The 15,276-nt window shown below is 42.7% G+C and overlaps 2 protein-coding genes and 3 long non-coding RNA genes across 6 annotated transcripts; 2 read left to right on the top strand and 3 right to left on the bottom strand.

Moving 5' to 3' along the window:
• Window positions 1–1,562: 1,562 nt before the first annotated feature.
• LOC130137743 (uncharacterized) lies at window positions 1,563–2,411 on the top strand. Its single transcript, XR_008816115.1, has 2 exons — window positions 1,563–2,027; window positions 2,101–2,411. It is a non-coding gene; the product is annotated as an uncharacterized LOC130137743 (long non-coding RNA).
• Window positions 2,412–2,902: 491 nt separating this feature from the next.
• On the bottom strand, window positions 2,903–5,110 carry LOC115683776 (uncharacterized). 2 transcript variants are annotated; one of them, XR_008816113.1, is made up of 3 exons: window positions 4,481–5,092; window positions 3,470–4,387; window positions 2,903–3,343 (listed from the first exon to the last, which is right to left on the bottom strand). It is a non-coding gene; the product is annotated as an uncharacterized LOC115683776 (long non-coding RNA). The 2 variants fall into 2 exon arrangements; XR_008816112.1 differs by having other exon boundaries at window positions 3,470–5,110.
• A 587-nt stretch (window positions 5,111–5,697) lies between these two features.
• LOC115683864 (peroxidase P7-like) lies at window positions 5,698–7,552 on the bottom strand. The gene is made up of 4 exons (XM_030608499.2): window positions 7,235–7,552; window positions 6,657–6,848; window positions 6,396–6,564; window positions 5,698–6,313 (listed from the first exon to the last, which is right to left on the bottom strand). Exons 1-4 carry the CDS (start codon window positions 7,448–7,450, stop codon window positions 5,922–5,924), a joined length of 969 nt encoding a protein of 322 aa, XP_030464359.1. The 5' UTR covers window positions 7,451–7,552; the 3' UTR covers window positions 5,698–5,921.
• Window positions 7,553–9,385: 1,833 nt separating this feature from the next.
• LOC130137742 (uncharacterized) lies at window positions 9,386–11,255 on the bottom strand. Its single transcript, XR_008816114.1, has 2 exons — window positions 10,861–11,255; window positions 9,386–10,156 (listed from the first exon to the last, which is right to left on the bottom strand). It is a non-coding gene; the product is annotated as an uncharacterized LOC130137742 (long non-coding RNA).
• Window positions 11,256–14,422: 3,167 nt separating this feature from the next.
• On the top strand, window positions 14,423–15,225 carry LOC115683869 (biogenesis of lysosome-related organelles complex 1 subunit 1-like). The gene is made up of 2 exons (XM_030608504.2): window positions 14,423–14,859; window positions 14,936–15,225. The coding sequence occupies exons 1-2, from the start codon at window positions 14,482–14,484 to the stop codon at window positions 15,023–15,025; spliced, it is 468 nt and encodes a 155-aa protein (XP_030464364.1). The 5' UTR covers window positions 14,423–14,481; the 3' UTR covers window positions 15,026–15,225.
• The last annotated feature ends 51 nt before the right edge of the window (window positions 15,226–15,276 follow it).

The following is a 15,276-nucleotide window of genomic DNA, read 5'->3' as shown; positions in this document are numbered from 1 at the left end:
TACCCCTTGGAGCCCAAACCCATTTGAGAGGCTCCTCAAAATAAACCATCTCTCATCACCTCTTCTATCCTATGTGGGACACTTTCATCCACACACTTCTCATTCAATTCTATGGAATTTGGGTGCCAAAATCCCAACAAGACAAACTTCAGATAAAATTCACAAATGCTCATGTACTAGAGTCGGTTTGCCAAGGAAACATTGTCATTGCTGTTTCTCATTTCTATGGAACAAAAACACAAAGCATTGTATCAACCAGTGTAAGCCTGGCCCCCCTAAATTTTTATACTAGCTAACAAGATAATTGTCCAAAAAGTCATAAACTTATGGTACGATGGTCAATTCAGTCCTAAAAATTTCGAAAAAAATATTAAAAAATTAATAAATTTTGTCCACGTCAGCGAGAGCCGTGCCATGTCGGACAGTCGGCATCCACGTCAGCGAATATTTGGCCAAAATTGGCCAGTTGGACTGCGTTGACAAAACGTGAAAATGTTTAAGACTAAATTGGCACAATTGAAATGTTTATGATTGAATTGGCAAAAATGCAATAAATTTAGTACAGTTTTGAAAATTTTCCCAGTCTTCTTTACAAGATTCAATTTGTAATTCACCAATCTCATAACCTTTCTGTACCCCCATCTTTGCCGCCCACAACCATTGATATTGGCCACTTCTAATCTTATCCATAATCACTAGTCATTTTACCCCGTCTATTAGCTGGTTTTTTTTTATCCACCCACTGTCAATACTTTTTCTTTAAAATTGATGCTTGTGATTTTATTTTTGAGAGATAGAAAATCTCATCATCGTCTTTTTTTCTATGACAAAGAAGTTTAATTAATTAGGTAGGTAAACTTGAGTCAAAAGATATCTCACTAACTTCATGGGCCAAGTAAAACCCGAGTGGAGTGGATTGTCCAAACACGAACTTGTTTGTACTTGGTGGTTCGAGGAATCGAATACATATGATATGTCTAATTCATATAGATAAGACGGATCACTAAATCAATCCTGTTAGTCTTATCCGAAATCTTCTCTTACTGTTACTACCTCACATTGTATAGTACACTAGCAGCTAATACGAAAAGTTTTGGTGGAAGGCAATCATGTTATTATTATTCAATGGCAGAAATGGAACGGACTCAATTGGGCGCATGTAAGATTTGCCCCGGTCAATCATGTCATGCTCCATATACTAAATATAGATGTACATATAGACACAAGTAATAAGCGGACGATTGAAAAACATCGCCACGACGGAGAAATTGGAGGATGAGGAAAGTAGGATAGAAAGGATCAACACGAGATGGAGACTAAGAATAGGGAAAGCAGAACCGTACAGTTTAAAAACGATTTTCATCAATATCACAGTCGCTGTCGTTAAATCAAAGAATCTTTTCTAGAGAGAAAGGCAAAGACGGGTGTGGCCCTCTGTTCTTTCACGTCCCTCTTTTCTAGAGAAAGGCAAGGATTTCCTGTGAGCAAACATTCAATCGAAGTAAAGGACATGGTTAACGGGAGAAGACCGGGAGCCAATGCCTAAACTTTGAGGAGGGATGGGAGATGGAAAAGTATGCATTGATGTTAACCCTATACCTAACGGAGGCGACGTGGATGCGACTCCCTTGGAAAAACGGGGAGAAGCATTCAATTTGAAGAAGCCGAAACTAAAAACGTGTCTTTTTAGGTGGTTGGTTAGTCAAATGGTACGGTCCACTTCTGGGCTCATTGAATAGTCAATGGCGTTAGCCAATGAAGCGGTCACCGTCGCTTATCCAAATGTCTTTCTCAATCCATTCCATCCCATTATGTTTTTAATGAAGGACTTTTACTGTTTGGGCCTTCGCCCTCCGGGGATGTGTACTGGGCATCGCACCATTTCGCTATCTTGATGTAGGTTGAGGGGTGCAGGAGGCCTTCCTCAACCAAAACCGCATCGAGCTTTGGCTGCCGCCGTTTCCCGCTTCACGAAGCAGCCCGATCACTAGCTCGCCTCCACTCGTGCTCTGAACTCCCCCATCAAGGTAAGTTCAGATTGCTTTACCAAACTAAGCGAACGAACGTGTCTTGATATGCTTACTAATATTCGCGGCACAGGAAATTGGGGACTTTGAGTACTGGATAAAGATAATGGATTTTGATTGCAAGAGCATCAATGTAGCCATTCGCAACATTCATCAAGCTTGATTTTCAGCACTCGGATATAGGATGCATCCCCATTCTCTTTATTTGTCTTCCTCTAGACTGAGTCGAAGCTACAGGATCATGCATGGCTTATATGTTAGAATAATTAAATATTAACGTCTTCATATAACAGCTAAAACTTTTAGAGCGATTGATAGTGATCCCGCAAAATTTCACATGGTATCAGAGCATGAGATGTTGAATTTAAATTTTTTCAGACCCCATTTATCAAGGCAATCGTCTCCCTGGAGGCGAGGGTTGAGCTCTCGCCGGATCCGGCAAAAGCTAGTATCGACCACAAGCCAAAGGGAAAGAAAGGAAAAAAAAGGTAAAAGAGAGGGGAAGAAATGATGAAGAAGAAGAGAAATAGAGGAGAGAGACAAAGGGAGAGAGAGATCTGACAGGTAAATAGACTAGTTTTTTGCTGATTTGGCATCAGAGTTAACCTAATATTTTCTATCATTTAACAATTTAAACTTTTAAAATAATCGGCAGTGATCCCGCAAAATCTTATACTATCTTCATCTATACACTTCTTTAAATCGCTTGAAACCTTTGAGACGTATATTAAGTAACAAATATGCATGATGCCTCAAAGGTCCCTCCACTTTTCTTTTCCTCTCAGATCCATAAGGCACGGACCCCCGTAAATTCGTCGAGTTGGTGATGAGATGAATAGATACGAACTAATGCAGCAGGGAATACTTGGGATCAATACTCTCATAATGGTCCGTTATGTCGATAAATCTATGATTATAACCAAAATCTCGACAACTCAGCGTCACGCCTTGAGCTCTATCATCCTTGAACAATCTAACTAGTGAGAGAGCAGATCCAAATTGAGCAATGGACCCTTGCACATTGGGCCAAACGAAACTTATGCCGATACATAAGAAAACGAAAAAAGAATTACCCAGAAATCAAACTCTTCCTCCTCAGCCCCAATTTGAATCACTCTGTCTCCCATCTCCCGGATAGCTGCCGCAGCTGAATCGCTAACGCCAAGCAGATGCTGCAATCTCGATAGTTTCTCTGGGGCAGGCTCGCTCTTCGAGTATATAGCAAATAAGTCTGCCAGTTCTTCTGGCACTTCCCAAGACAGCTGCTCCGCCGGTACAGCTTTGTCGCATGCCAGCAAATCATTGAGAGAGGAAACCTGCACACAGTGATTGAAATGGCTTTAAAAGGAGGCACATCATCCTGGCAAACATATCAACCCTCAAAATTCACGGCTCGCAACTTGTAGAAGAACATAGGATGACAAACTCCGTTAAGTCTATACCACTCCTGGTCGATTCCTTTGCCTCAACAAGGTCACGGCCTGAATGAGCGAATTTGACAATCTACTTCGAGCTAGCTCGCGAACCACCTCTCTAGCTTTGTCGGCATTGATATTCAGGTCGGCTGGTATTTTCTCGTGAACTTCCTCCTCATCAAATCCACCCGTACCTGAAGAGAATATTTCATCCACAATTTTTTTGAAGAGGTTGTCTCTCAGGCTCTCAGATATCACGCTATCTAAATCTACGCTCGCTTCCTTGAGTTCTCGGATCTCCCCTGACTGAGAGCAGTTTCCATTGCAGCTGCCATCTCTGTAGTTGTAATGCTCTTAATTACTTTCTGAGCCATTCCGGAGGCAAGCAAACTTGCTTCTGCACCTCATTCAGCTGCTCAATCCTAGCCTTCGTCAGCTGACCATCAGCTAATTTCCTCTCTGCTTGTTGCCTGAATGCCTGCTGGGCGAGACCCCGGTGGACTTCCACAATCTCCTTAGGAGTCAAGCCATGGATACCGCCAAGCTTACATATTCAGAGTCATCCTTTTTGGTTGTGATTTGTGCTCCAAAGGGGATATTCGTTTCTTCTCTAGTCAGGCAAAAGAATAGATATGTCTTACAGAGGTTGGTCCTGTCGCTCTCTGGAAGATCATCCTTTAAATTTATCTCTGTTTGGCCTTGCTTTCCTAACTTGGCTGTAAGTTCTTTACTGGGTCTTATCTTTCTAAGTGTCTGGAGAGACTCCCGCTCCGCTCCTCTTCTATTTCTACTTCTTCCTCCTTAGCAGCTTCTTCAGATGCAGTATCAGGTGATTCCCCTTGTTTGTCTGCGACCAGTTCAGTAACAGCCAAGGTATTGAAGGCGATCATCTCCTTAAGCTCCCTGGCAGATTCGTTTAATGTAATTGATGAAAAATTTTCTGACCTGTATGGAGACAAGGCAATCGAAGGTTATGATTGGCTTGAATAAATAGTATAACCATGAATTTTTTTAATTGTCCTTAGACAATTTACGAACCAAAAGAAAGATCCTCAAAACTTAAACTAGGTAAATGCACGTGCTTGCTTAATCATACGTCGACTGATGCTACATGCAAGACACAGATACTACTTGTTAGTAGACTTCACAGCAAAATATCACTAAGAGGGTGCTAATTGGTATAAATTGATATAAGTAGTCAAGTTCGCTCTTCATACCTGACACTATATAGTCTATCTAGCAACTGCCCGCATGCCCATATGAGCACAGGAACACAATGCGCATCAATGCACATAATCCATGGGGGATATCATAATCTGAGTTAAATTCATGCTCGCTAATTAACTGATGAATCTTCACGATCCAAGTCAAATTCATTTCAAATAATCAGAACATAACGTCTAACTTTCAAACCAGCATTCCAGGCAACAATGAAGGGGACAGCAAGACGCAAATGAACTTAAGGACGAAGGAGATAGATGCAATGCCATTAGGAAATTTGGTTACTATACGGTTGTATATGACCAAAACTTGGAACTTTCTTCTTAGATTGCAGTCCTTTTTAGTGAAATGAGTTCACTTACTATACAGGGGTAGAGGAATGCAGAAAATGGACTTGATAAAAGACGTTATCCCAAATTTGGTTATACTTATAAGGAATATTGATGTTCTATCCTTTACCAAAAAAAAATATATATATATTGATGTTCTATCTATTGTTGCCGCTACCCCAAGAGAGTTGGCACGAACCTTTCACGAAAAGTAAGGTTGACCCATTGTAGCCTGAACACAGGTATATCTTAGCAAATCCATTTTGTTATCCAGCCAGTCTCATCCACGCCATGAGAGAGAGAGAGAGAGAGAGAGAGAGAGAGAGAGAGAGAGGTGTCCCCGAAAAGCAAAACTATCGTGAAAGAAGATACTCTCAGCAGGGCTGGCAATAGACATTGCAGCCTCCCTTGTCAAGCGCAAGCCATGAGCTGCTTTTCTCACAGATTTCTTCACTTCTGCATCATATCCGTCAACTCCTGAGGCAATCGCATACTTCACAACCTGGATTTAACAGTTCAGATAAGCCGGTGCGGTCAAACCAATTTCTTTGCAGACAAGTTAAAATAAGTTTTCTCAAATTTTTGCGAGAACGTGGATAAGTAACTCTTTAAGTCAAACAGGCATTTGTATGGCGACATTATTTGTTGGTGTTCATATAAATCAAACTAGTCAATCGTATAAAAGTGGCATTTGCTATGGGTGTATAAGTCCAACGTTGAATTGTTCAAGGTTTTATTCCCACTGAGAAATCTCAAATACAGACTGGCTACAGAAATCAAAGTTACACTTTCTCGACAACAAAATACTTCCCCGTCGGTTTGGTTGGGGGCATTCGCATTGCCTACTCATCCTGGTTTTTTACTGAACATTAGAGAGAATAACCTCCTCTTTTCCACAACCACGTGTGGTGAGACAAGGCGTAGAGACTCTAATTGACCTTGCTACAGATCTTGCGAATTTCGCCTTTGGAACCCGTGAGGGGGTTGATGTCACCCATCTTGATCATGGCGGAAGCAAAGTCAGAGTTGAAGGTCTTGGGGTTGTTGGAGTACGTCTTGACGAGAGAGTCGGTGGATCCGCCATTGAAGAGCTCCTGGTCCGAGTGAAGAAGGCCCTTGTTGCTGATCAAGTTCTTAAAGTAGGCGTTGTCGAAGGCAGTGGGCGATTGGAGGTCGAGAGGAGCCAGATTGCTATCCCCAGACCCAACGGTGCGGGGGCACTTGCGCTGCCTAATCTTGGCAAAGGAGCTGTCGATGTTGCTGTCGTTGTATATGCGAGATCTGAAGCTCGTGCACCTTGACTGCCCTATGGTGTGAGACCCTGCAATACACGCCCATATGCATGACCCATGAGCGACCTAGCAATTGAGCGAGCCCAGAGACTGCAAATATTAGACACGTACCAGACAAGGCAACCATGTCCCTGGTGGAGAGGCCCTGAGCTTTGAAATTAGAGATGAGGCTGGCGAGCGTTGAAGTCGGAGGGGGAAGGGCTCCACTGTTGGCGACGGAGAAGCTCGCGGTCCTTGCGTCTCTTCTTCCCAGTTTCACTTCCCAACTTGGCCCGCCCAGCTTCAAATATCACATCGCCATCAATTGATAATAACAGTGTATTAGGAGCTCAGACTAAATGAACAACTAGCTATATCAATTTTAACACATACTAGGACCACCGAGTCGCGAGCAGCAATGGCTACAATGTCTGCACAAGAAACCACGCCAGGACAGGCGGACTCCACCTTGGACTTGATCTGGTCGATGACGTTGTATCCTCTTACCGAATTATTATTTGGGCCAGCCGTCTTCTCCCCTCGGAACGAGGATGTGTCGTCTAGGAGTATCGAGCCATCGCACCCCTATTATTGGTCAATGCAAAACTAACCATGTCAAACCATGCATGTTTTTGAACAGGTCCCACTCTTCCACGATCCACGTAAAAGTAAGTGATTCCTCTTAGAGAAGTTCACACATATTATATACTGAAGGGCCGATGATGCTTTATGCATAGCGGTGGAGTATGTGTAACTATTGATTTTCAAATCAACTTAAAAAACTTTGTACGCACGGACTAGTATGCACGAACGTTATCACGTTATTTTTCGATCGCAGATAGAATTAAAATCCAAATCGGCTTTTTTTATTCAAGAAGAAAGAAAGCTTGTGTATTCATAGAACTAGTCATACACAGCCTTTATACAACAGGTAGAAATTTGGAAAAAGGGAGGGAGGAAGGAAAGATTACATTAACGAAGCAATCATGAAAGAAGAGGCGAAGGAGAGAAGCACCCATGCGGCGCTTTTTCGACACCGCGGACGCAACAACGGGTTTCACCGTGCTCAAAACATTGGGGCAACTTTTGGAGTAGAAGTTCGTAGAGAGTTGTGCGGACGCACTTCCCCAGGCGAGTGTGGTTAGAAAAGCTATGGCGACAATTACCAAAATCGGATGACTAGCCATTTTGTGGTGAAGGTGATCAGACGGATAAGAATGTTAACTTGTGCATGGGGATGGAACGGGCTTTATAGAGAGAGATCTCCTCAACAGGTTTGTTTCAGAGGCGTGTTCACCCAATCTCTCGGACCCGCCAATGCATGGCTTGAAAATCCCACTGTCATAGAAAAATACAAAGTGATGAAAAGGAGGGGAATCTAGACTTTGATTGAATGTAACTGATGATGGATGCGTGAAGTGAAGTAAAGTAAAGATGAGCTTCTTGATTATTCCAATTCCATGGGCCTAAGGGCTGCAAAATGTCAAAAAGATGTAGGGCCATCCCCCGTCCATCGAACCTCGTCTCCTCTGGAAATTGCTTGCATGCATGCATGCATGCCTGCCCTTCCAGCTCTTTCCACTTTTTACTGTTTGCCGTTCGGTGGCGATCGACGTCGTGCTATTGCTCGCTCCCGTACGTGACCATCGACATTTTGTCCTCTTTTGAAGGAATTCTAGCTGAATTTTGATACTAAAATTAATTACTGTCGTTACCCCTTTTTCCATGAAGAAATTCACTATGAGCATGTTTTGTTTACGTAATTTCCCTATAATCTGAAAGACAAACTTCAGGTTGAATCCACAAATGCTCCTGTACTAGAATCGGTTTGCCGGGAAACATTGTCGTTGCCGTCTTTTTTTCTATTTCTGTGGAACAAAAACAAGCCATTGTGACACTCATCGCGGATGGGTCATGACCATCATCGTGGTCATTGGTGTTCCACTATTCATTATCAAATGATGTCTTCCTCCAACATATCTTCTGTTTGATGGAATATCATCCGTATTAATTTTTAGCTTATCTTCTTTACTAGATTCAATTTGTAACTCATCAATCTGATAACCTTTGCAGTTTAGCCAATTTAGTTATAAACATTTTAATTTTGCCAATTAAGTTCTAAATATTTTCACGTTTTTTCAATTGAGTCCATCCGATCCATTTTAAATGGAACTTGCCGTCGGTAGTGCCGTGTATAACGACCAGCACTGACGTGAAATTTTTTTTGAATTTTTTATTATTATTTTGTACCCATCAACGCCGCTCGTGCCACGTGACCACCGGCGTTCACATCGACGATTTCTAACTAAAATTGATCAGATGCACTCAACTAGCAAAACGTAAAAAGACTTAAGATTCAATTAGCATAATTGAAAGGTTTAGAGCTAAATTGGCCAAAATGCAATAGGTTTAGGACTTTTGGGACAATTTTCCCAATAACCTTTATGTACCCCCATCTTTGTCACCAAGAACCATGATACAGGTCACTTCTAATCTAATCCATAATCTCCAGTCATATTGCCCATCTATTAGCTTGTTTTCTTTTCCTTCTATCTACCCAATATTAGTCAGTACTCTTTCGTTAAAATTGAGGCATGCGATTGTTTTGAAAGATAGAAAATCCAACCCAATACCTATTTTTCTATGACAAAGAAGTTCACTTAATTAGGTAGGTAAACTCAAGTGGTAAGATGCCTCATTAAATTCGTCGGCCAAGAAAGACGCAAGTGGAGTGGATAGTCCAGACACGAACTTGTTTGTACTTGGTGGCGTGAGGAATCAAACACATGTAATATGTCTAATTCACACAGATAAGACATATCGATAAACCAATTTTATCCTATGTCTTCTCTTACTTTTTCTACCTCACATTGCATAGTACACTAGCAATTAATTTGGAAAGTATTGGCGGCGGGAAATCATGTTATTATTCAATAGCGGAAATGGAATGGACTCAATTGGGCGCGTGTAAGATTTGCCCCGGTCAATCATATCTTGCTCCATGTACTAAAGATAGATGTACGTATAGATGTATAAGTAATGAGCGGACGATTGAAAATCATTGCCATGGCGGAGAAATGGAGGAAGGGAAAAGTAGGATAAAAAGAGAGTTACACGAGATGGAGACTAAGAATAGGGAAAGCAGAATAGTACGGTGAAAAACAAAATTTATCAATATCACAATCAGGGTCGTTCAATCATGAGGCCAAAGAATCTTTCCTAGACAGAAAGGGAAAGATGGGTGTGGCCCCTCTTTTCTTGCACGTCCCTCTCGCAATTGCATGGATCAGGCTAAGGATTACCTGTGGATAACATTCAATTAAAGTAAAGGGCATCGTTTGACGGGAGAAGACCGGCAAGCAAAGGGAAAATGTGAAGTCCACAGAGTCAAGGGTCCCGTCGCAAGTCCATGGAGATGGAAAAGTATGCATGGGTGTTAACCTATACATAACAGAGGCAGACATGGATGGAAACTTCCTTGGAAAAACGGGGAGAAAGCATTTAATTCGAAGAAGCCAAAACTAAAGCATATTCTTTTAGGGTTCGGCCCACTTCTCAATTCAAATGAGCATAGTCAATGAAACGGGCGCCGTCGATCATCCCATATGTCTTTCTCACCCTCACGCTCGGTGGATGTGGACTGTGCCGGGCTGCCCACCCCCCAATCTACGTTAAGATAGCGAAATGGTGCGACGCCCCGGAGAGAGACACAGACAGAGACAGAATGTACTCAGCGCAGCTGCCACTTGCTCAGACGCGCATCTTGTCTCCCTCTGAATCGGAGCAACCCCAGGCCGATCGCCATCCCCTTGCCAGCGGCGGGGGCTTGGAAGCTTCTCTCCTCAGCCTAATCCACCAGCACCACCACCGCTCGGTCCTCCTCCGAGACCGCACTGAGAAAGCCAAGATAGACGCAATTAGGAGCACAGCGGTAAGTTTAGATTGCTTTATCAAACTAAGCGAACGAACATGTCTTAATATGTTTACTAATATTATCGGCACAGCAAACTGGGGACTTCGAGAAATGGATGAAGATGATGTATTTTGATTGCAAGAGCATCAATGCAGCCATCCGCAACATTCATCAAGCTTGATTTTCAGATATGGAATCCATCTCCATTCTCTCTATTCGTCTTTCTTCCTCAAGACTGAGTCGAAGCTTCAGGTTCATGCATGACCTATCTTCATCTATCCTAGAGGAGGTAAAATGGGTCAAGAACCCATACATTAACTTATATTCAATGAATGTAGGTCATAAATGGGTTAGCTTTAGTTTTAAAAATAAGCTTAAATAAGTCATAATGTGTTGCCTATTAACTTAATGAATCTTAAATGGGTATTAAATGGGTCATAAATGGGTTTTGGGTTTCGAGTTTAGGGTCTTGGGATTTAGGCTTTTGGGTTTTATGTTTAGGGTGTTAGGGTTTGGGTATTAAGGTTTGGTCATAGATAGCCTTTATAATGGAATTATGCATACTCTTTTGCATCATGTACAATATAAGACTCGAGTTTTAATGGTAAAAATGGTTGTGGCAGGGGTGTATATGTAGGGAACAGGTAGAAATTTGGAAAAAGGGAGGGAGGAAGGAAAGATTACATTGACGAAGCAATCATGAAAGAAGAGGCGAAGGAGAGAAGCACCCATGCAACGCTCTTTTGACACCGCGGACGCGACAACCGATTTCACCGTGCTCAAAACATTGGGGCAACTTTTGGAGTAGAAGTTTTTAGAGAGTCACGCGGAGGCACTTCCCCAGGTGAGTGTGGTTAGAGAAGCTATGGCGACAATTACCAAAATGGGATGACTAGCCATTTTGTGGTGCAGGTGATCAAACGGATAAGAATGTGAACTTGTGCATGGGATGGAACGGGCTTTATAAAGAGATCTCCTCAACAGGTTTGTTCAGAGGCGGGGTCACCTAATCTCTCGGACCAGCCAATGCATGGCTCGAAAATTCCACGTCATAGAAAAATACAAAGTGATGAATAGGAGGGGAATCTAAATTTTGATTGAATTTAACTGATGTTGTCATGTGAAATGAAGTAAAGATGAGGTTCTTATTTTTCCAATTCCATGGGCCAATGGCTGCAAAATGTCAAAAAGGTTAAGGGCCATCCCACACCCATCGACCCTCTGCAAATTGCATGCATGTGTCACGGTCCAAAAGTTTTCTACACACAAAGGACCGCGAACGATCCAAGAAGAAATGGGATCCTCCAATCTTCTAGGTATTTTTGGATTATTTTTATATACTCTGGAAAATTCTTTCCCTAGAAGATTTCCTAGAATATACCTTATAGGATATTCCCAAGGGCGGGTAATATGGTGAATATACATAAATGGATAGAATCTCCACCGTTAGATCGAAAGGGCAATCTACGGCTGTGGTTCAAACCGTACTTGTATGTATAGAGACTTCCTCCCCTCATTTGTATCATCTCACAAGTTATATAATATCCACAGCTTCACTCTCTAGAGTTTCTCTCTCTACAATCTTTGTGAGTGTGAGCGAGTAAAGCTGACTTTGGAAGAAATTTCAAAGGCCACATGAGTAAGGGAACACTAGATCGACAAGTAGTATTAGAGCAAGTCGATCCACATTCCGACACGACGTCCGTCCATGAAGAGGATCGTGGAAGGACCACCGAGCAACAAGGAGCCGCAGAAGCTTGAGTTCGAGGGATGTGTTGCGTGACTTGGAGACTCGTGTGGCAAAGGTAGAGATAGCCCTCGGGGACATCCAAGGAGCAATCCTCCAAGAGCATCGAAGGGGTCAATAGGATCGGTTTGACCCGGGTTCAAACAGGTTGAACCAGCTTGGTTCTTGACCCAATTTTGTTATAATTTCATCCCTATTATGATTAATTAACTCAATTGAATTGAATTTGATTAAATTGGATTGAACCAATTTGAAATACAAGTACAAATTGACCAAATTTAACTTGTTCTGCGCAATTGCTCTTCAATTTGATCACTATTCTATGATTTTTGTTGATGATCATTTACGTTATACATGGCGTTATCTTATGAAAAATCAATCTGAAATTGTTCGTGTCTACCATGATTTTGTTGCCATGATCAAAACAAGAAAGGAGAGCTCAAAGCGGAGGTGCGAGAGCTCAAATCCGGCATGGGATAACTCCGAAGAGAGATGCTAGGTAGCCTGACCAACACTGTTGATGAACTCCGATGCATTGGAGGCCTTTGTGGAGGCTCTGCGTGCGAAGATGGCCGAGCTCAAGGCGAAACTCGTCAAAGTGGAAGCGACACGCGTGAACGGTGTGATCACCATGCAATCTGGTCCACGAATGGACGCCTGGAAGCCAAAAGAGTTCAAGGGTGGCCGGGGACTTAGACATACAGCGGGAGTGATCGATGGTGCCCTTTGGGTAAGTAACGTGGCTATGTATTTGACTGACAATGTTTTATTATGGTGGCATCGTAGGAGTGAACCTATCACCACTTGGGAGATGTTCATCGAGGAATTCTGACGATAATATTATCACGCTCATGCGGAAGAGGAGGCTCAAGATGAACTCCGTCACCTAAAGCCAAAGGGAGGAGTTTGTGAGTACACGAAGAAATTTTTGAAGTTGCCACTCCAAATCCCTTCCATGAACGATACATAGGCCTATTTCCAAATCATGAGTGGCCTCAAACCGTGGGTGAAGCAACAGCGAAGACATCGGCATTTTGTCCTCTTTTGAAGAAATTCCTGTTGAATTTTAATACTAAAAATAATTATTGTTGTTACCCTTTTGAAGCATGTTTTGTTGATGTAATTTCCCTATTATTCAAAAGACAAACTTCAACTGGAATCCACAAATGCTCCTATACTTAAAATCGGTTTTCCATGGAAACATTGTCATTGCTGTTTCTCATTACAATGGAACATAACTCAAATTATTGTATGAACCAATGTGGGGAAAAGTACTACAAAAGTCTTAAACCTTTTGCATTTGTACCGATTCAATTCTAAACCTTATATTAAATCTGTTTAGTCCTAAATATTTTTACATTGTAACCAATTCAGTCCATCTGGCCAATTTAAGCCGAAAATCGCTGACGTGGATGCCGGCCATCCCACGTGACATGGCCAGAGGATAATCAGCGTTGACATAAATATTTTTAATAATAATTTCATAACTTTTTTTAAAAAAATCCTTTTTTTCTCTTTTCTTTTTTTTTTTCCTTCTCTGGCTGGCCACAAGCAAAGGCTGGCAATCACTAAGCACATATGATATGTCTAATTCAGACAGATAAGACAGATCACTAAACCGATCCTCTTAGTTTTATCTAATATCTTCTCTTACTTCTTCTACCTCACATTGCATAGTACACTAGCAACTGATACAAAAAGCATTGATGGGGGGTAATCATGCTATTATTCAATGGAAAGGACTCAATTGGGCGTGTGTAAGATTTCCCCCGGTCAATCATGTCATGCTTCATAAACATAATATAGATGTACAAATAGATGTACAAGTAATGAGTGGACGATTGAAAATCATTGCCACGACGGAGAAGTGGAGCACAAGAAACGTAGGATAAAAAAGGAGCAACACGAAATGGAGGCTAAGAATAGGGAAAGCAGAACCGTACAGTTAAAAACGATGTTTATCAATATCACAATCAGGGTCATTAAATCAGGAGGCGACAGAATCTTGTCCTAGAGAGAAAGGCAAAGATGGGTGTGGCCTCTCTTTTCTCGCACGTCCCTCTCGTAATTGCATGGATGAGGCTAAGGATCTCCTGTGAGTAACATTCAATTGAAGTAAAGGACATGGTTAAGGGGAGAAGACCGGGAGGCAAGGGAAAATGTGAAGTCCACAAGAGTCGAGGGTCCAGTCGCAAACGCATGGAAAGATGGAAAAGTATGCAAGGGGTGTTAACCACTTCACCTGTACCTAACGGAGGCAGTAGACATGGATGGAAACTTCCTTGGAAAAACTAAAAACATATTCTTTTAAGGTTCGGCCCACTTCTCAATTCAAATGAGAATAGTCAATGAAACGAGCACCGTCGATCATTCCAAATGTCTTTCTCAATCCATTCCATCCATTATGTTTTTAATGAAGGACGTTTACCGTTTAGGCCTTCACCCGACGTGGACGTGGACTGGGCCGGGCTGCCCAACCCCCAACCTACGTCAATCAAGATAAGTGAAATGGGAGATGGTGCGACGCCCCCAGAGGCGGAGACGGAGACAGAGACAGAATGTACTCACCGCAGCTGCCGCTTGCTCGGACGCGCGTCTTGTCTCCCTCTCAATTGGAGCCAGCCCAGGCTGATAGCCATCCCGTTGCCGGCGGCGGGGGCTTGGAAACTTCTCTGCTCGGCCTAATCCACCATCACCACCACCGCTCGGTCCTCCTCCGAGACCGCGCTGAGAAAGCCAAGAGAGACGCAATCAGGAGCGCTGCGGCGGTGTCGGATCTGCTGGTGGAGGCGGTGAACGGAGGGGTGCAGGAGGCCTTCCTCAACCAGAAGCGCATCGAGCTCGAGATTCGAGCTTTGGCGGCCGCCGTCTCCCGCTTCACGAAGCAGACCGATCACTGGCTCGCCTCCACTCATGCTCTTAACTCCGCCATCAAGGTAAGTCCAGATTGCTTTACCAAACTATAGCGAGACTGAACGCGTCTTGAAATGTTTACTAATATTCGCGGCACAGGAAATGGGGGACTTCGAGAACTGGATGAAGATAATGGATTTCGATTGCAAGAGCATCAATGCAGCCATCCGCAACATTCATCAGGCTTGACTTTCAGCGCTCAGATATGGGATCCATCCCCCGTTATCTCTATTAGTCTTCCTCAAGACCGAGTCGAAGCTATAGGATCATGAATGCCTATCTTCATCTATCCACACATTTTGTTAAATGGGCTTGAATCCCTCGAGATGTATATTAAGTACCAAATTATGCACGATGCCTCAATCAAAGGTCCCTCCACTGTACTTTTCCTCTCGATCCATAAGGCGTGCGCCCATGAGTAGATACAAAGTAATGCAGCA

The sequence above is a fragment of the Syzygium oleosum genome, unplaced genomic scaffold (assembly GCF_021117445.2).
Source record: "Syzygium oleosum isolate NSW1041296 unplaced genomic scaffold, Sole_v2.1 Sole_v2.03, whole genome shotgun sequence".
NCBI lineage: Eukaryota > Viridiplantae > Streptophyta > Magnoliopsida > Myrtales > Myrtaceae > Syzygium > Syzygium oleosum.
This window is presented reverse-complemented; position numbering and strand designations above follow the sequence as displayed.